The following is a 20,765-nucleotide window of genomic DNA, read 5'->3' on the forward strand; positions in this document are numbered from 1 at the left end:
ATCTACGCATGCTCTCCTCCTGAAACCACCACAGGCGCGATCCTTAGTCTCTTGGGAATCCAGCGCAACTGGTCCCGCACAAAAATTCCATCCCGATCAACCGGTACAACCCAACAAGCCAGACTGCCAGTCGGGTCTGCCAGTCGACCCGACTGCACCGGTTCGGGTCTGTTCATTCCAGCCGAGTCTCCCAATTCCCTTTGCCACTTCTCCGACTCTTTCCTCGTGTTCCGAGGCTAGGTAACACTCCTATACAACTTAGGGAAATTAGGTTCTCGATATTTGCTTGTTATGGAGTGATAAGATGAATAACACTCGTTTGCATGCAAGTTCCGACCTTTATTCGTTTCCATGCATATTTATGTCGTTTGTTACACTCGAATATTGTTCTAGCATGTATATCATGGCACGAAATAACCGAAGGCGAGGTAAGAGAGACCAACTTAGCCTCGTTCGAACCATCGAAGCTCATGGCTAATCCCCGAGGAAGGGATCCGAGAGCCTCCTTGGTTCATCTGGGGCCAACGTGACCTCCCTTTCCCCGAAATTGGTTGGTTCATGCATTTTATGTTCGCTCATCACATATTACACGTTAGCATGACGGGAAACGGCTAAAGTCGAGGTGGGAGAGACCGTCTTGGCCGTGGTTGAACCATGGAAACTCAAGGCCTAGTCCCAAGGGAGGGACCCGTGAGTTCCCCTTGGCTCATCCGAGGCCACCATGGCCTCTCCCTCCCCGAAATAAGATGGTTCCCGTATTGTCTTCCCTCCACGCATATGTTGTTGCATGAGCCGACGCCGTTTTATCGATTCCCTTTAAATACGATATTTGCATTTGCATTACGTGCTTGTTTGCGCATCCAAGATCATGGCGGCATCGGCTTTATAGAATGTGTGTTATTATCATGTTTGACGCTTTATGCATGCAAGAAACGATTAGAACCGATACAAGAGACCATCCGGAAATATTCGGTCATCTCCATTATGGAATGACCGAATTCCCCGTGACCCTTTTTGAGTTTAAGTTGGCCTCTTTTGTCGCTTCGAAATCGGCTCTTGGAATTGAGTGTAATTTCTTTTTCGTTTAATCGTTGATTACTTGTTAGCTCCCATGTTAGGCGCGTTAGTTTTGGACGATCGCCCATCGACTCCATAACATTCGTGACTCGAAGACATAATCACTAAATAATCCCACAAACAAGGAAATGGGACGTGTCAATTGACTAATTAAACCATTTGGCCTAAATAATTGGACAAATCGAATATCAATTTGTAAACGCATCGACGGGTTACGAAACGGTGGAAATGCCCTTTTCAAAATCCACAATTTTATAACATCGAGACACATAACACGAATAGAATTCGTGTCTAGGGAGCACTCGCGTACTACGACTCGAGCCCGGGCCCAATTTGAGGCGCTCAAGTCGAAATATGTGAGTTCTCTTCGGACCTCTTCGTGTCACGCGATCTCCATTTTACACGTGCACTTCACACATTTTACCGCCCAAGGGCATAACCGTCATTTCGTGATCCGCCGATATGCTAGGCGTTAAGGAGACCGAAACACCACGATCTATGGATAGAAAAGGGCAGCCCGTTCGGGTGCGAGTTTCATTCGCATGGCCCATTTCATCCACTTTCGGTGTTTCTATCTTCTTACCGTAGATTCGGTAGTTAGCATTATTATTTCTGTCACAAAACATATAAAATCGGATTAATCATGCATTTGACTTAATCAAACATTAGATAATGGCTAGGCGGAACACTAGGTTCCAAATATAGAGTCAAAATACGAGTTTGGCATATTCAGTGAAGCCGTAGTGACATTCACGAAATGAAATCTTAAAAACAAACTCACACATGTAATTGACTGTGCGCACCCGAATTTAATCTCGTCGGGGCACGCATGCGCGAGGCCTATGCAACGCGGCTTGGGAGTATCCACCTTCCCGGGGACGCGTGACGGACGCGCATGAGAAGGAGTCGCCACTTGCCATTTTATGACCCGAAGGTCGAGGGCCAGCAAGTTACCCAGGTCTAGGGGTACAAGGTACACCTAATACTAAGGCAATGGTCGTACGGTACAGGAAATTCCGAATTCGGGGATTCTATTACGTGCGGGCCTATATCCCGCACGCCCTTTCGGTACTCTAGCTTGCTAGGCTTGCCGTTTTGTTTATTTACCGCGTGATTTAGAGTTGCACTCGACTCGCCCATTTTGACACCGCAAAATCGATGAATTGATTGAGTTGGGCTAAGAACCCGAAAGGTGAGTAGGCTTGTGTGTCGAGAGATCGGTTCACTATCTTATCGTTACAGTTCATCGGACCATGGCGGTCGATTCCCTGCGCGAACCGAGACCACGATTATTCAAGCTTACTCATCCTTCGGTGATGATAGACCAACTTAACCAATTTGACACTCAGACCTCTCGCTTGCCGATCGGGGATCCTTACAAATGAGTGAACATACAAATAAAAATCTCACAATGTTCTCTTGAATAATTACAAAGTATAACTGAATAAGGAAATGGATCCCGATCGGTTTACGTTGGGCCAATATTCCGCTCCGGCTCACTGTGTATTTTGAATAGCCGATAAATAAATTAAGGCAACGCGGGCTCTAAGAGCCGGGGGTCGGGTCGAATCGAACCGACTGTTTGCAGGAGAACTGATTAGTTCCCACTGTAACCGTTGGACCGATCGAGCTCCCGGGCGATATCTAAACACGTTTCACACATCCAATCCAAATTGCCTTCCACATAGGCCATGTTTGGAGTGTGATGGTGACTCGAGACTAGATCCCATTCCGTACTCGGGTTGCACGCGCTCAGTGAGTTAGGAGGCATTGGACCTCGTGTTCGGTGATTTGGGGCGTTGGACCCCGTGCAACATGTAACCTATGGGCTCGGACCCGAACCACAACAAATGAGCAAAAGCAAATGGAAAACAGAAGAAAACTGATAAAACTAATGAAAAACGGACAATAACTGACAAATATAGGTAAATACAGACAAGTTGTATATTAAGTCGAATGTACGTGATTTAATCAGTTATTAACCGGGGTTGATTAGCAAACAATGTATCTAACCTAGGCAAACATAGATGGCGGACTAGAATAGGGTTCTAGGCCAATTACATGTGTGAGTTTGTTTTAGAATTCTTATTCAGTGAGATGACACTGCCGTTTCACCGAATTAGCCAAGCTCATGTTTTTGACTCTAGATTGGAATCTAGCGTTTCACCTGTCCATTGTCTAATGTTTGTTTAAGCCAAGTGCATGATCAATTCAATTGTTCGCGTTTCGTTACTGAAACAAAATGTCCACCACCGAATCTACGATAGGAAGATAGAAACACCGAAAGTGAACGGAATGGGCCGTGCAAATGAATCTCGCACCTGTGCGGGTTGCCCTTTCTCGCCCATCGATCGAGGTGTTTCCAACTCCCTAACGCCTAGGATATCGGTGGGTCTCGGAATGACGATTATGCCCTTGGATAATAAAACGTGTGATGTTCATGTGCAAATTGAGGATCGTGCGACACGAAGAAATCTAAGGAGGTCTTGCGCGTCTCGACTCGAGCCGCCTCAAATTGGGCCCGGACTCGAGTCGTAACATGCGAGTACTCGCTAGACATCGATTCTATTCGTGTTACACATCTCAGTGCTTTGAAATTGTGAGCTTTTTAGGGAAAAGGGCATTCTCGCCGTTCCGTGAACCATCGATGCGTTTACGAATTAATAGTCCATTTATCCAATTATTTAGTTCAGGCGGCTTAGTTAATCGAATAGCACGTCCCACTTTCCCTATTCGTGGAATTATTCGGTGGTTACCAATTTGTATCATAATTATGGGTTTGATGAGTGATTATCCGAAACTAACATGACTAATAAATAGTTAATGCATGATCAACAATTAAACGAAAAGTATAATTACAAACAACTCTAAGAACCGACTTCCAAGCGGAGGAAGAGGCCGGCCTAGACTCGAGGATAGCCACGGAACACTCGACCACATCCCGAGGGAAATAACCGAATGTTTCCTTAGCTCGACCCCGAATCTTGAGTGGCCTCTCACGCCGATTTCAATCGTTTCTTACATACTTCATACACCATAGATGTCAATGATGCAGATATTCAATAAAGCGACGCCATCATGACTTCCGGTGCACGAACAAACACGTGGAGCATACACAAGCATTATGTTTAAGGGAAACGATAAAAACGAAGTCGACCCATATGATAACAAATCGAAGAGAAGAAGAAACAAATCATGGGAAATATCCGGAATCACGGGATAAGAGGTCCACGACTTCGGGTGGGCCAAGGAGCCTCTCGGCCCTCTTCCGTGGAAGATAACCGGGGGTCCTTCTTGGTGCAACCGAGGTCATGAGGCCTCTCTTCCCTAGATTTCGGCCATTTCCCATCGTGCCGACATATTTTAATCACGGTTTGTGCGCACTTGAATTTAATCTCGTCGGGGCACGCGTGCGCGCGCCTATGCAACGCGGCTTGGGAGTGTCCACCTTCCCGGGGACGCGCGACGGACGCACGTGAGAAGGAGTCGCTACTTGCCATTTTACGACCCGAAGGTCGAGGGCCGGCAAGTTACCCGGGTCTAGGGGTACGGGGTACACCTAAATGCTAAGGCAATGGTCGTACGGAATCGGAAATTCCGAATTCGGGGGTTCTATTACGTGCGGGCCTATATCCCGCACACCCTTTCGGTACTCTAGCTTGCTAGGCTTGCCATTTTGTTTATTTACCGCGTGATTTAGAGTTGCACTCGACTCGCCCGTTTTGACACCGTAAATTCGATGAATTGATCAAGTTGGGCCAAGAGTCCGAAAGATGAGTAGGCTTGTGCATCGAGGAGTCGGTTTGCCATCTTAGCGTTACAGTTCGTCGAACCGTGATGGTCGATTCCCTGCGCGAACCGAGACCACGATTATCCGAGCTTACTCATCCCTCGGTGACGATAGACCGACTTAACCGATTCGACACTCAGACCTCTCGCTCGCCGATCGGGGATCCTTACAAATGAATGAGTGAATATACGAATAAGATTCTCACAATGCTCTCTTGACTAATTACAAAGTACAACTGAATGAGTAAATGGGTCCCGATCGGTTTGCATTGGGTCAATATTCCACTCCGACTCACCGTGTATTTTGAACAACCGATAAACAAATTAAGGCAACGCGGGCTCAAAGAGCCGGGGGTCGGGTCCGATCGATCCAACGGTTTGCAGGAGAACCGGTTGGTTCCCACTGTATCCGATGGACCGATCGAGTTCCCGGGTGATATCTAAACCCGTTTCACGCGCCCAATCCAAATTTGCCTTCCACATAGGCCACATTCGGAGTGTGACGGTGAATCGAGGCTAGATCCCATTCCGCATTCGGGTTGCACGCGCTCGGTGGATTAGGAGGCGTTGGACCTCGTGTTCGGTGATTTGGGGCATTGGACCCCGTGTAACACGTAACCTATGGGATCGGGCCCGAATCGCGACAAATCAGCAAATGCAAGAATAAAACAGAAGAAAACTGATAAAACTGATGAAATACAGACAACAACTGATAAGTATCGGTGAATACAAACAAGTTGTATATTAGGCCGAATGTACGTGATTTAATCAGTTATTAACCGGGTTGGTTGGCAAACAATGTATCTAACCTGGGCAAACATAGATGGTGGATTAGAATAGGGTTCTAAGCCAATTACATGTGTGTGTTTGTTTTAAGACTCTTATTCAGTGAGGTGACACTGCGGTTTCACCGAATTAGCCAAACTCGTGTTTTGACTCTAGATTGGAATCTATCATTCCGCCTATCCATTATCTAGTGTTTGATTAGGCCAAATGAATGATTAATCCGATTTTTCGTGTTTTGTAACTGAAATAAAATGCTCCCCACCGAATCTACGATAGGAAGAAAGAAACACCGAAAATGAACGAAATGGGCCGCGCGAATGAAACTCGCACCCGAACGGTTTGTCCTTTCTCGTTCATAGCTCTAGGTGTTTCCAACTCCCTAAGGCCTAGGGTATCGGTGAATCACGGGATAACGATTATGCCCTTGGATGGTAAAATTGCAATGTTCATGTATAAATTGGAGATCGCGTCACACGAAGAAGTCTAAGGAGGACTCGCGCGTCTTGACTCGACCCGCCTCAAATCGGGCCCGGACTCAAGTCATAGCACGCGAGTACTCGTTAGACGTCAATTCTATTCGTGTTACGTGTCTCGGTATTTTTAAGTTGTGAGCTTTTAATGGAAAAGGGCATTCTCGCCATTCCGTAAATCATCGATGCGTTTATGAATTAATAACCAATTTGTCCAATTACTTAGTCCAAATGACTTAATTAATCGAATGGCACGTCCCGTTTATCCCGTTTGTGAAGTTATTCGGTGGTGGTGACCTTATATTATAGGCATCATGGGTTTAATGGGTAATGGTCCGAAGTCCGCTTGTTTGTTATGAAATTAACATACGTCTAGCGATGGAACACGAACATAAATGCACTCAATTCCAAGAAACAGACGCGAAACGACAAAGAAGACCACCCTAGACCCGGGAGGGGTCAAGGAGCACTTGGCCATCTTCCAAAAGATTAGGCCGAGAGGCCTCCTTGACCCGTCTTGGGTCACGGATGGTATCCCACATCGGTTCGGGCCCTTCCTTGCATGCATAATACGTTAAGAACGTTAATAATACATGTTCTACTCATCTTGATACCGCCGTGACCATAATGACATAAAATCATACAAACGCGCACGAATGAGACATTTAGATGAAAGCGATAAGGCGGCATCGATTCAAATAATAACGAAATGGATAAAACACGGGAATCGGTCCGTCTCGAGGTGGAAGAAGGCTTCCCGGACTCGTGTGGTCCAAGGAAGCTCTCGGCCACATTCCCTCAAGGATGGCCGTGAGCTTCCATGACTCACACGAGTCGGGAGAATTTCTTCGGCCCCGATTCGGACCACTTCCCGTCATGCCAACGTATTATGTGTGATTAACGGTAAGGGGACGTAGGAATCGACTCGATTCGGGAGGAGAGAGGCCGCCATAGCCCCGGATCGGCCAAGGGAGCTCACGGGTCTCTCCTTAGAGGCTAGGCCGTGAGTCCTATGGTCCAATTCGTGGCCAAGGGAGCCTCTCCATCCGGATCCGAGTTGTTTCCTTTCACTTAAGCATTTCTTAGCCACGGTTAGGGACTTTCCTCATCTAGAGGCGGCTTAATCCGGGGGAAGGAGAGGGTCATGGACCCAAGGAGGCCGAAGAGGCTCACGGCCCTCCTACATGAGGTTCGGCCGAGAGGTTCTATGGCCTCCTCGAGTCCATGCCGATCTCCTCCCCACGGACTCGACCCCTCGAGTACTATACATGCATGCTAGTACAATGTATGGGCATGGATAATAGGGGAAATAAACGTGCTCAATGCATGCTATGCATGGGGACGTCCGGATCTAAAAGGAAAAATAACATTTCATGCATTCGGATCTTTAAACGTACGAGCACTTCATACAAACAAGGATCGAAGGTCCTAGCTTTTCTAAGTTGTAGAGGGATGTTACCTAGCCCCGATGTACGAGGAAAAGAGTCGGGGAAGTGGCCGTGGGAGTCGCAAGACTCGGGTTGATGGCTACAGGTGAGTAACCCGAGAGGAAGACAGCCGCGGCAGCTCGGGAAGAACGGGGTCGGCACGCTTGCTCCAGGCACGGCACGGTGCGAGGTTGGGCTCGTTGGACTCCTAAGAGGCAGATCTAGACGTCCCTGGACAGACCCGAACGTGCCAAGCCCTAGATGAACCCGAAACAGTGAGAGAAAGTCTGGTGTGAAAGTAAATAACCCGGTAAAAGAGGAAACAGTGAAACGGTGGTTGTGCACGGTGGATCGGCCCTCGGATCGCGACCACCTCTTCACGAGCGAGGGTGAGGGTTGTGAGGAACCCTTTGAACGTGATGGCTCGACTCGGCAAAGTCGTAGAGCGAAATGGCACGCGTGGAGGATTCGGAGTGCACCCGATATCGGTCTAAGGACCCGATTCTTCGTGCGTCTGAAACGGGGTATTGGAGACTTCAAATCGAAAATCTAAGCCCGGAACGGACTTAGGGGGTGGGAAATATGTGGGCTAGGAAGTTTTGTGATTTTTGGCTTAAGTCGGGTTGGGTGGTTTTCCTACGGTTTTGGCCGGTTTTGGCCTTGGCTCGGGATGGACGAATGAGTGGGAGTGGGCTGGAGCTTGGGAGAATTCTTGAGAGAGATTGGCTTGAGAGAGAATGAGAATGAAGAAGTGATTAGAGTTAATGATAAATGGGAACTTATAGGAGTGGCTAATGGTGTGATTAGATGAGCTAAGTGTGGTTAGGGGGAGCTTATATGGGCTGCCGAAATTCCCAATGGGATTAGGGAGGGGAAAGTGTCACATAATGTGTAGGGGAAGCAAGAGAGAAGTGATAGGAAGTGATGGGAAGTGATGGATGTGTAAGATGTGTAAGAGATATTTCAAATTTATGGTGGAGGGAAGGAGGAAGCCTCCTTGGAGCCGCCGGCCATGGGATGGAGCCAACGGTGGGAGGGTTTGAGCCGTGGCTGGGGTTGTCACGTCGGAGCCGTGGGTTTGAGCCGTGGCTTGATGGCTCGGCTTGGCTGAGTTGTGGGCCCCGTTCGATTGCGAGAAAAGCCGGAAAAAGCTTGAGGCTTGATTGAACGCGCATTCGATCTCCGATGTCCAATCAATTTATAGATTTGGAATGCTTGAACGAAGAGGATTTGAATGAGCCTGATATCGCCCTATGTCGTATGAACGAACGTTCGAGTGACTCGGCTCTTTGAGAGTCGGTTTTGCCCTGTTCAGACATTCGGAATGGAATTGAGCGTCCCTGGTCCCCGGTCCTCGATTACTCTTTGTGCATCTTGACATTCGTTTCGGTGACCCTTTTGCCCCGTGGGGGATCGTTGGCTCGTCGCCTTCGACAGAAGACCGTTAGCCCGGGAAGGCCTAGGGATTTGTGACCGGGTTTTTTTTTTCAGTGCTCGCTGAATGTCTCGAGGCGTTCGGGAATCGTTGCGATCTCTGTTTTCCGTGAATGTACCCCGAAGATTCACCGGGAGGCGTTTGCCACCACTGAGACGTCCCTCGGGGAGCCCTGTAGAGTTCCGAAAGGTCGTCTGAATCTTGTTCCCCGACCCCGGTGGTCCTTGGGTGCCTGTAGGCCCGTTTTGGAGTGCCGTTTACTCGTCGGTGGAGCGGGCCCCGGGAGCCCTGTTAGAAAAGGCGTCCGTGAGAGATTGGAGGCGTCTCGGCTTAAGCGGTATGTCCCCAAAGCGCACCCGGACATGTCGTTGGTCACTTTGGCACTGAGAGGGATTTTTAGAGTCCCATATTGGGCACCTTTCGGTGCTTCAGTGATTCGATGATGAATAGTGCCACAGTGCCGGCTCCACTGTTTTTGGGGTTCCTTGTCTTGTCTATTCTTCTGACCGCTCTCCTCTGCTTTTCTAGCGGACCCAGCTCTTCTCCTGTTGTTCATGACTCCGTGACCACACATTCGCCTCCGATTGCCGGGTGATGAATAGTAACCCGGGCTTTGGTCGGGGATTCTCTTCTAGGAAGCCGGTGGGCCAAAATGGGGTGCTGACAGCTTGCCCCTCTTTGGTTGCTTGCTCGGTTAGATGATGTAGCCAAAGACCATGATAAGCATCCCCCTTTTGGGCCCGGCGACAGTTCTGATACCGTCCCCTCCCCACTGCTGCTTGTACCTCGCTTGGACATGTCGGGACATTGCGCTGGAAATTAAGACCGGAATGGACCCGAAAGAAACCGGGATGGACCCGAAAGAAAACAGGAGAAACCAGGGTGGACCCGAGTAAGAAATTAAAAGCCGGGATAGACCCGAGGGGCCAGGATGGACCTGAACAGAAACTAAAAGGCCGGGATGGACCCGAGGGGCCATGATAGACCTGAACAAGGAATTTAAAAGCCGGGATGGACCCGAGGGGCCAGGATAGACCTGAACTGGAAATTTAAAAGCCGGCATGGACCCGAGGGGCCAGGATAGACCTGAACAGAAATTTAAAAGTCGGGATGGACCCGAGGGGCCAGGAGAGACCTGAATAAGAAATTTAAAAGCCGGGATGGACTCGAGGGGCCGGGATAGACCTGAACAAGGAATTTAAAAGCCGGGATGGACCCGAGGGGCCAGGATAGACCTGAACTGGAAATTTAAAAGCCGGCATGGACCCGAGGGGCCAGGAGAGACCTGAACTGGAAATTTAAGAGCCAAGATGGACCCCAGGGGCCAGGATAGACCTGAACATGGAATTTAAAAGTCGGGATGGACCCGAGGGGCCAGGATAGACCTGAACAGAAATTTAAAAGCCGGGATAGACCCGAGGGGCCAGGATAGAGCTGAACAAGGAATTTAAAAGCCGGGATGGACCCGAGGGGCCAGGATAGACCTGAACAGAAATTTAAAAGCCGGGATGGACCCGAGGGGCCAGGATAGACCTGAACAAGGAATTTAAAAGCCGGGATGGACCCGAGGGGCCAGGATAGACCTGAACAGAAATTTAAAAGCCGGGATGGACCCGAGGGGCCAGGATAGACCTGAACAAGGAATTTAAAAGCCGGGATGGACCCGAGGGGCCAGGATAGACCTGAACAAGGAATTTAAAAGCCGGGATGGACCCGAGGGGCCAGGATAGACCGGAACAGAAATTTAAAAGCCGGGATGGACCCGAGGGGCCAGGATAGACCCGAACAGAAATTTAAAAGCCGGGATGGACCCGAGGGGCCAGGATAGACCCGAACAGAAATTTAAAAGCCGGGATGGACCCGAGGGGCCAGGATAGACCCGAACAGAAATTTAAAAGCCGGGATGGACCCGAGGGGCCAGGATAGACCCGAACAGAAATTTAAAAGCCGGGATGGACCCGAAACAGGAATTTTAAAGCCGGGATGGACCCGAAACATGAATTTTAAAGCCGGGATGGACCCGAAGCAGGAATTTTAAAGCCCGGATGGACCCGAAACAAGAATTTGAAAACTGGGACAGACCCGAGACACTTGCTCGGGGATTGCATAAAGCGTCAGGCGACGTGGTTTGCTTGGTGTTGGGCTTGGATTGCATCACGTGCGGCGAATGATGATGATCTCTTATCGTTTGCCCTTCTTTGAACATCGTCGGCTTGGTCGGTGTGGCGCATCCCTCGACGACTTCCGACGTACTGAGCACACCCTGTCGCGTGAGGCAGACATGAGTCCGTTAAGGAAGAGATGCCCTTGGGGATCTCAATCGCACCTGCGCGTGGAAAGGAAAGGCCTACAAAGGACGTCAGCCGCGCGAAATCGTTGAGGCTACGACGTGTAAAAGGAATCTATGTAAAGATGTGTTGGGGATATGACATGGGTGGCCATTTGGAAGGCGGCCGTGTCCTTATCGGGGAATAGCTTTTCCGAGACGGATAACCCGTAGAATTACATGCATAAAGGTAATGGGAGGGATCTTATGGGATCCTCCAGATCAAGGATACGTCGATTCGACCCTATTCCCGGGGCGAGTCTCGAGCCTGGAGAGTCAACGAGAGTTTGCTTGCGTCGGAGAATGCGGAACCACTACTCGGTGTAACTCCACGGAGAAGTGTTGCTGTTCTTTCGTGGTCGAGCCGACATTATCCCCTAACTTTTGCCTAGGCCGCAAGATGCGTGATAACCTAGCGGGGTATTTTATTTGACCTTTCTCACATGAATGCTCACCTTTTGCTGCGATTCCCCGTGTTTGGGCGAGATCGCACCCCTCGGGTCCTCTAACTTTTGCCTAGGCCGCCTCGAAGAGGTTTTCGACTTAGCGAGGTAATGATTTATGCTCTCCTTTTGCCGCGACTCCCCTTTGCAGGATTTTAAGTCGTGCCACTCGTTCCCTAGCTTTTGCCTAGGCCGCCTCGAAGAGGTTTTCGACCTAGCGGGGGAATTTATTTTTTTTTCTCAAGGAAGCTTAGTATTGGACAAAACGGCGGGAATTGACGCTCGTTCACGAGAACAGAAATGTCTTACAATAAAACGTACGAGTGCTCATGGGTAATACTTCTTGATGGCGTCAGCATTGACGGGAAGGGCATTTTCGGTGCCGTCCATATCGCTCAAAATGACCGCTCCTCCGGAGAAAATCTCTTTGACGACGAAGGGGCCGTCGTATTTGTACGAGAACTTTCCTCGAGAGTCGGGTGCGATATGTAGAACCTTCCTCAGGACGAGGTCACCGGGACTGAACTCTCGGGGACGGACCTTGGCATTGAATGCTCGTGCCATCCTCTGTTGGTAGCACTGTCCGTGGCACAGCACTTTCAGCCTTTTCTCGTCGATGAGGTTTAGTTGCTAATATCGCTGTTTCGCCCACTCCGCTTTTGCAAGTTCGGCCTCGGCGAGAATCCTCATGGAAGGGATCTCCACTTCGATCGGGAGGACTGCCTCCATGCCATAGACTAGGGAGTACGGGGTTGCCCCGGTTGAAGTCCTTATGGATGTCCGGTACGCCAAGAGCGCATAGGGGAGCATCTCGTGCCAATCCTTGTAGTTCACCGTCATTTTTTCGATGATCTTCTTAATGTTCTTATTCGCCGCTTCCACCGCACCGTTCATTTGGGGACGGTATGGGGTGGAGTTGCGGTGTCGGATTTTGAATTGTGCACAGAACTCGTCGATGACCTTATTATTCAGGTTCTTGGCGTTGTCTGTGATGATTGTCGCAGGGACCCCGTACCGGGCGATGACGTCGCATCTGAGAAAACGGGCTACGGCTTTTGCGGTGACCGATGCGAGAGTGATAGCCTCGATCCACTTGGTGAAGTAATCGATTGCCACCAAGATGAATGTGTGCCCGTTAGACGCTTTAGGGTTGATCGGGCCGATCACGTCCATCCCCCACATTGAGAAGGGCCACGGGGCCGTCATCGGGCGTAGCTCGTTGGGTGGCGCCTTAATCTGATCGGCGTACACTTGGCATCGGTGGCAGTGTCTGACATGCTTTACGCAATCAGTCTCCATGGTGGACCAATAATAGCCTAAGCGCATGATTTTCTTAGCGAGCATGAGGCCATTCATGTGGGGCCCACAATTTCCTCCATGCACTTCTTTCATAAGACGCCGCGATTTGTGTTCGTCGATGCATCGGAGGAGCGTGGAATCAAAGGAGCGGCGGTATAGTATCTCACCGCTCAGAAAGTAGTGCATCGCAAGGCGCCTGAGCGTCTTTCGATCGTGGCGATCGGCGAACGGGGGATATTGGCCCGTTTGCAAGAAGTTCTTGATGTCCTCGTACCACGGCTTCGCTTCGGACGCTTCAATCGCGTTGCAGTGGGCCGGGCCTTTGGCCACCTCGATTTCGAGAGGTTCGACAATGTTCCCCTCTGAAATACTCGCCATGGATGCAAGTGTCGCAAGTGCGTCTGCGAACTGATTCTTCGCGCGTGGAGTGTAGGTGAACGAGATCTTCTCGAAATTTTTCGCCAACTCCTCAAGGTATTCGTGGTACGGGACCAACTTTGCGTCTTTCGTCTTCCATTGCCCCAACATTTGGAAGATTGTGAGCATGGAGTCACCGAACACCTCTAACTCCTTCACCTTGAAATCAATCGCCGCTTGCAAACCGAGAATGCACGCCTCGTACTGGGCTACATTGTTGGTACAGGAGAAATCCACTTTCGCTGCGACGGGATAATGACGCCCGTCCGGGGATATCAAGACTGCCCCAACTCCGGATCCTACGGAATTGACAGCCCCGTCAAAGTACATCTTCCACGTTGGCTCCTCTTTCTCTTCATCTACCTGGATGATTCCTTCATCCGGGAAGTCCGTGTTAATCGGCGTGTCGTCGTCAATCGGGAATTCTGCTAGATGGTCGGCAATCGCTTGCCCCTTGACAGACGTGCGAGGCACGTACTCTATGTCGTATTCCGTCAACTGGCAGCGCCATTTTGCGATGTTCCTTATGGAGGAGGGGCTATTGAGCAAATACCGCAAGGGGTCCGCTTTTGACAATAAGCGGATCGTGTAATAGAGTGTGTACTGTCGGAGCCTTTGTATGACCCATACCAACGCGCAACACATCTTCTCGATCTCTGGATAATTGGATTCCACTTCGGTGAACTTCTTGCTCAAGTAGTATATCGCCCTTTCTGTGCGCGTTGACTCGTCTTCTTGCCCCAGCATGCACCCTAAGGACTGTCGGCGTACTGTGAGGTACAAAATGAGGGGCCGGTTCGGCACGGGTGGTACCAATATCGGCGGCTGAATTAGGTAGGCCTTGATGGTGTCAAAGGCCTTCTGACACTCGCGGTCCCACTCCATCGCTGCATTCTTGCGGAGCAAGCGAAAGAGTGGTTGGCACTTATCTGTCAGGTTTGCAATGAAGCGTGCAATGTAATTCAGTCGCCCCAAGAAGCCGCGTACCTCTCAGACCGTTGACGGCGGGGGAAGCTCTTTGATCACCTTGACTTTATCCGGATCCACCTCGATACCGCGCTCACTGACCACGAATCCTAGCAGTTTTCCTGACCGAGCGCCGAATGTGCACTTTGCCGGATTAAGCTGGAGTTTGTATTCTTTTAGGCGGTCGAAAAGGCGCTTCAGGTTGACAATGTGGTCTTCTTCTTCCTTGGACTTGGCGATCATGTCGTCGACATTAACCTCGACTTCCTTGTGCATCATGTCGTGGACTAATGTGACCATAGCCCTCTGATAAGTTGCCCCCGTGTTTTTGAGGCCGAAAGGCATAACGCGGTAGCAAAAGGTTCCCCACATCGTAGTGAACGTCGTCTTGAGTTTGTCCTTCTCAGCCATCCGGATTTGATTGTATCCGAAGAAGCCATCCATGAAAGAGAATTGGGCGTGGCGCGCCGTATTGTCGACTAGGACGTCGATGTGCGGCAAGGGGAAGTTGTCCTTAGGGCTAGCCTTGTTGAAATCTCGGTAGTCGACGCAGACTCGGACCTTTCCATCCTTCTTTTCCACTAGCACAATGTTTGCCACCCACTCTGAATAGTTGCAAACCTCGAGGAATTGTTAGCACCCCATTTTGGCCCACCGGCTTCCTAACACGAGGATCCCCAATCAAAGCCCGGGTTACTATTCATCACCCAGCAATCGAAGGCGAACGTGCGGTCACAGAGTCATGAACGACAGGAGAAGAGCTGGGTCCATTAGAAAAGCAGAAGAGAGCAGTCAGAAGAACTTACAGGCAAAGAACCCCGAAAACAACAGAGCCGGCACTGTGGCACTATTCATCACCGAATCACTGAAGCACCGAAAGGTGCCCAATATGGGACTCTAAAAATCCCTCTCAGTGCCAAAATGACCAATGACTCATCCGGATGTATTTCGGAGGTGTCCTGCTCAAACCGGGACACCCCAGTCCTTCACGGACGCTTTTTCTAACAGGGCTCCCGGGGCCCGCTCCACTGACTAGTAAACGGCACCCCAAAACAGGCCTACAGGCACCCAGGGACCACCGGGGTCGTGGAACGAGCCTCAGACGACCTTTCAGAACTCTACGAGGCTCCTCGAATGACGTTTCATTGGTAGCCAACGCCTCCTGGTGAATCTTCGGAGCACATTCACGGAAAACAGAGATCGCGACGATTCCCGAATACCTCGAGACATTCAGCGAGCACTGAGAAAACCCCGGTCACAAGTCCCTAGGTCTCCCCCGGGACAATGGTCTTCGGTCGGGGACAACGAGCCAACGATCCCCCGCGAGGTAAAAGGGTCACCGAAACGAACATTAAGATCCACAAAGAGCAATCGGAGACCGGGGGCACTCAACTCCACTCCGAATGTCCGAACAGGGCAAAACCAACTCTCGAGGCGCCGAGCCACCCGAACATTCGTTCACATGACATATGGCGATATTGGGTTCACTCAAATCCTCTTCGCGCAAGCGTTCCAAATCTATTAATTAATTGGACATCGGAGATCGGACGCGTGTTCAATCAAGTCTCGAGCTTTTCCCGGCTTTTCTCTTATTCGAATGGGACCCACAGCTCAGCCAAGCCAAGCCACCAAGCCGCGGCTCAACCCCAAGCCACGGCTCAATCCCTAAGCCATGGCTCAATCCCAAAATTCGGTGGCTCAAACTCAAGAAGCTCCCTCCACCACACAAATTCAAATATCTCTTACACCTTTTTACACCTATCTCCCATCCATCACTTCCCATCACCTCCTATCAACTTTTCCCTAACTTCCCCTACACTCAACATGACAATTTCCCCACCCTAATCTTCCCTCCAAAAATTCGGATCCCCTAAGCACCACTTAATTGCACTTAACTCCACTTAATCTTGTCATTTAGTCTTCCTTTATAAGTCCATTGCATCATTAACTTAATCACAACTCACCATCCATTCTCTCTCAAGCTCTCTCACTCTAGAAAATCCTCTCAAGCCCCTTAGAGCTCAGCATTTTTCAAAAATTCGTCCAGCTTTCCCTCAGCCCGAAACCAAGGCAAAATTGCCGAAAAACTCAACCGTTTTCCGGCGACCGCCACACAACCCGAACCAAACTTGACCAAACTTTATATCCCACATGTATTCGACCTCCCGAGTCCATTTCCGGTGTTAGTTTCGGCATTTGAAGCTCCCAGTATGCAGTTCCAGCCCAGTCCAGAATCGGATCCCTAGGGACTTTCCCGGTTTCTAGGCGAGTTCTTCCTTCCCGACTTATCCGAACCTCAAAAAAACTACATATCCCACATGTATTCGACCTCCCGAGTCCATTTCCGGTGTTAGTTTTGCGATTTGAAGCGCCCAGCAGCCCGAGCCAGCTCTGTCCAGAACCGGGTTCAATAGGTGTTTTCACGGCTTCCCGGGCTCCCCGGACATTTCCACTACCTCATGACTATGGCGAGTCGTGCCATCAATTCCTAGGGGTTCCTCATGACCCTCACTCTCCCCCGTGACAAGGTGGTCGCGTGCCGAGAGCCGCTCAACCGCGCCCCACCGCCATTTCTCTCTTTTCTCCCTTCACAGATTTTTTTCAGTTTTTACCAGTTTTGTTTGCATCTCTCAGGAAAATCAACATGTCTAATCTTCACGAAACCACTGCAGACATGATCCTTAGTCAGTTAGGAGTCCAATGCCACCGACCTTGCACCAAAAGACCACCGGGAGCCTCCCGTAGAGTCGTTTCTTCATCGGGTGCCAGTCGGGTTTGTTCCTCTGGTCGTCTTTTCTAACCCGAACTTTACAGGAAGGCACAGGTCAGCTCGGGTTGAATCTCACTACGAGCCACCTATCACCGTGTTCCTCACTCAGTTAGGAGTCCAATGCCACCAACCTTGTATCAAAAGACCACCGGGAGCCTCCTGTAGAGCCTTTTCTTTGCCGGGTGCCAGTCGGGTCTGCTTGTCTCGACTGGATCTGTCTTTTTTTTACTAACCCGACTTTGTTTTTTATTTCCGGAAAATCTACGCATGCTCTCCTTCCAAAACCACCGCAGGCATGATCCTCAGTGAGTTAGGAGTCCAATGCCGCCGACCTTGTAGCAAAATACCACCGGGACCCTCCGGGACAGCCATTTCTTTCTGACCTGCCCAGTCGGGTCAATTCCGCCCAGTCGGTTCTGTTTTCTGCTATCTAACCCGACTTTGTTTTCGATTTCCAGAAAATCTACGCATGCTCTCCTTCCGAAACCACCACAGGCGCGATCTTTAGACTCTTGGGAATCCAACGCAACTGGCCCCGTGCGAAAATTCCATCCCGATCAACCGGTACAGCCCCGACAAGCCAGACTGCCAGTCGGGTCTGCCAGTCTACCCGACTGCACCGGTTCGGGTCTGTTCGTTCCAGCCGAGTCTCCCGACTCCCTTTGCCACTTCTCCGACTCTTTCCTCGTGTTCCGAGGCTAGGTAACATTTCTCTACGACTTAAATGGGTCCAAGGAGCTCTCTTTCGCCCCGAAATCAGTCGGTTCCCGTATTTATTTTATTTCGTTGTTGCATGAGCCGATGCCGTTTTATCGATTCCCTGTAAATACGATATTTGCATTTGCATTATGTGCTTGTTTGCGCACCCAAGATCATGGCGGCATCGGCTTTATAGAATGTGTATTATTATCATGTTTGACGTTTTACGCATGCAAGAAACGGTCAAAACCGATTCTTGGAATTGATTGTAATCACAATTTTCATTTAATCATTGGTTTCATGTTAATTCGTATGTTAGGTACGTTAATATCGAACAATCATTTCATTGATCCATAACAATTGAGGTTCGCGGTCTCAATCATTAAACCACTTCACAAACGGGAAACAAGACGTACCATTCGGCTAAACGAACCACTCGGCCTAAGTGATTGGATAAATCGAGTATCAACTCGTAAACGCGTCGACGAATCACTAAACGGTGAGAGTACCCTTTTAAAATTCACAATTTCGAAATATCGAGACACATAACACGAATAGAATTAGTGTCTAGGGAGTACTCGTGCGCTATGACTCGAGTCAAGGCCCGATTTGAGGAGGCTCATGTCTAAGTGCGCGAGTCCTCTTTGGACCTTTTCGTGTCATGCGATCCCAACTTCCACATGCACGCCCTACACGTTTTACCGTTCAAAGGGCATGACCATCATTTCGTGATTCGCCGACATTCTAGGCGTTGGGGAGACCGAAACACCTCGATCTATGGATGAAAAAGGGCAACCCGTTCGGGTGCGAGTTTCATTCGTACGGCCCATTCCGTACACTTTCGGTGTTTCTATCTTCCTATCGTAGATTCGGTGGTGAACCTTTTTATTTCAGTTGCAAAAGACGAAGAACCGGATTAATCATGTACTTGACTTAAACAAACATTAGATAATGGATAGGTGGAATATTAGATTCCAATCTAGAGTCAAGATACGAGTTTGGTTAATTCGGTGAAACCGCAGTGTCATCTCACTGAATATGGATTCTAAAAAAAATTCACACATGTAATCGTCTTAGAACCATATTCTAGCCCACCATCTATGTTTGCCTAGGCTAGACACATTGATTGCAAATCAACCCCGGTCGATAACTGATTAAATCACGTACATTCGACTTAATACACAACTTGTCTGTATTCACCTACGTTTGTCAATTGTTATTTGTTTTCCATCAGTTTTCTTCTGTTTTCCATTTGCTTTTGCTGATCTGTTGCGGTTCGGGTCCGAGCCCATAGGTTACGTGTTGCACGGGGTCTAACGCCCCGAACCATCGAACACGAGGTCCAACGCCTCCTAATTCACTGAGCGCGTGCAACCCGAGTGCAGAATGGGATCTAGCCTCGATTCACCGTCATACTCCAAATATGGCCTATGTGGAAGGCAATTTGGATTGGATGCGTGAAACGGGTTTAGATATCACCCGGGAGCTCGATCGGTCCAACGGTTACAGTGGGAATCAACCGGTTCTCCTGCAAACCGTTGGAACTATCGGACTCGACCCCCAGCTCCTCGAGCCCGCGTTGCCGTAATTTACTTATTGGTTATTCAAAATACACGGAGAGCTAGATAGGAATATTGGCCCAATGCAAACCGATCGGGATCCATTTACTCATTCAGTTATACTTTGTAATTATTCGTGAGAACATTTCGAGAATTTTATTTGTACATTCACTCATTCATTTGTAAGGATTCCCAATCGGCAAGCGAGAGATCCGAGTGTCGAACCGGTCAAGTCGGTCCATTGTTACCAAGAGATGAGTAAGCTCGAACACTCGTGGTCTCGGTTCGCGCAGGGAATCGACCATCACGGTTCGATGAACTGTAACGCTAAGATAGTGAACCGATTCCTCGACGCACAAGCCTACTCATCTTTCGGATTATTGGCCCAACTTGATCAATTCATCGATTTTACGGTGTCAAAACGGGCGAGTCAAGTGCAACCCTAAATCACGCGGTAAATAAATAAAACGGCAAGCCTAGCAAACTAGACTACCGAAAGAGCGTGCGGGATATAGGCCCGCACGTAATAGAACCCCCGAATTCGAAATTTCCGGTTCCGTACGACCATTGCCTTAGTATTTAGGTGTACCTCGTACCCCTAGACCCAGGTGAGTCAACGGCCCTCGACCTACGGGTCGTAAACAGTGAGTGGCGACTCCTTCTCACGTGCATCCGTCGCGCGTCCCCGAGAAGGTGGATACTCCCAAGCCGCGTCGCATAGGCTTCGCGCATGCGTACCCCGACGAGATGAAATTCGGGTGCGCACAGCTTGGCGACTCCACTGGGGACATCTAGAGGGTTTGGGCTCAAACCCGTTTGCTTGCTTGCTTGTTTATTTACTGCTTTTCGTCGTTTACCGCTTATCTACTTACGCACATTTATTTTACACATGCATTGCATATCATGCTAGCTTTAGGTGCCTTGTCCGAAATCCCACGGGCGCCAAAATAGGAAGCTAGGTTAGTCAAAGGTTCCGAGTAAGGGAACGGATCGAGTCGGCTATGCCACCGAACCGGCCCCCAAAGATCCTCGCTCGATTTCAAGGAATTCACACCCTTGAGTCGGGAGCCCCCATCCATAGATAGCACGGTCCCTGTAGCACCAATCCATGCATCGTGTTATGCCTCCATGCAAGCCTTCAACCCGACTCCGACAACAGTCCATCGAGTCGGCTTGCGAGTCATTTGAGTCTTTTCCATTTCAAGAGCGATGTACATGTAATTTCTATTAAGCCGTGGGCATTTACTCTCTTCGCACTCATGCTTCATGCAATTTTCAAAAATTAGGATGTCATTCATGTTG

The 20,765-nt window shown here is 49.6% G+C and overlaps 1 protein-coding gene across 1 annotated transcript in view; it reads right to left on the reverse strand.

The window, feature by feature from the left end:
* LOC116209056 overlaps positions 1 to 14,354 on the reverse strand; it is a 74,084-nt gene extending 59,730 nt beyond the window's left edge. The window contains exons 1-2 of the mRNA XM_031542620.1: positions 13,629 to 14,354; positions 13,121 to 13,562 (exon numbers count right to left, since the gene is read on the reverse strand). Of these exons, the coding sequence (XP_031398480.1) occupies positions 13,121 to 13,562; positions 13,629 to 14,354 (1,168 nt within the window). The remainder of the gene's footprint in view (positions 1 to 13,120; positions 13,563 to 13,628) is intronic.
* Between the last annotated feature and the right edge of the window lie 6,411 nt (positions 14,355 to 20,765).

Source organism: Punica granatum, chromosome 5, assembly GCF_007655135.1.
Source record: "Punica granatum isolate Tunisia-2019 chromosome 5, ASM765513v2, whole genome shotgun sequence".
NCBI classification, from domain to species: domain Eukaryota; kingdom Viridiplantae; phylum Streptophyta; class Magnoliopsida; order Myrtales; family Lythraceae; genus Punica; species Punica granatum.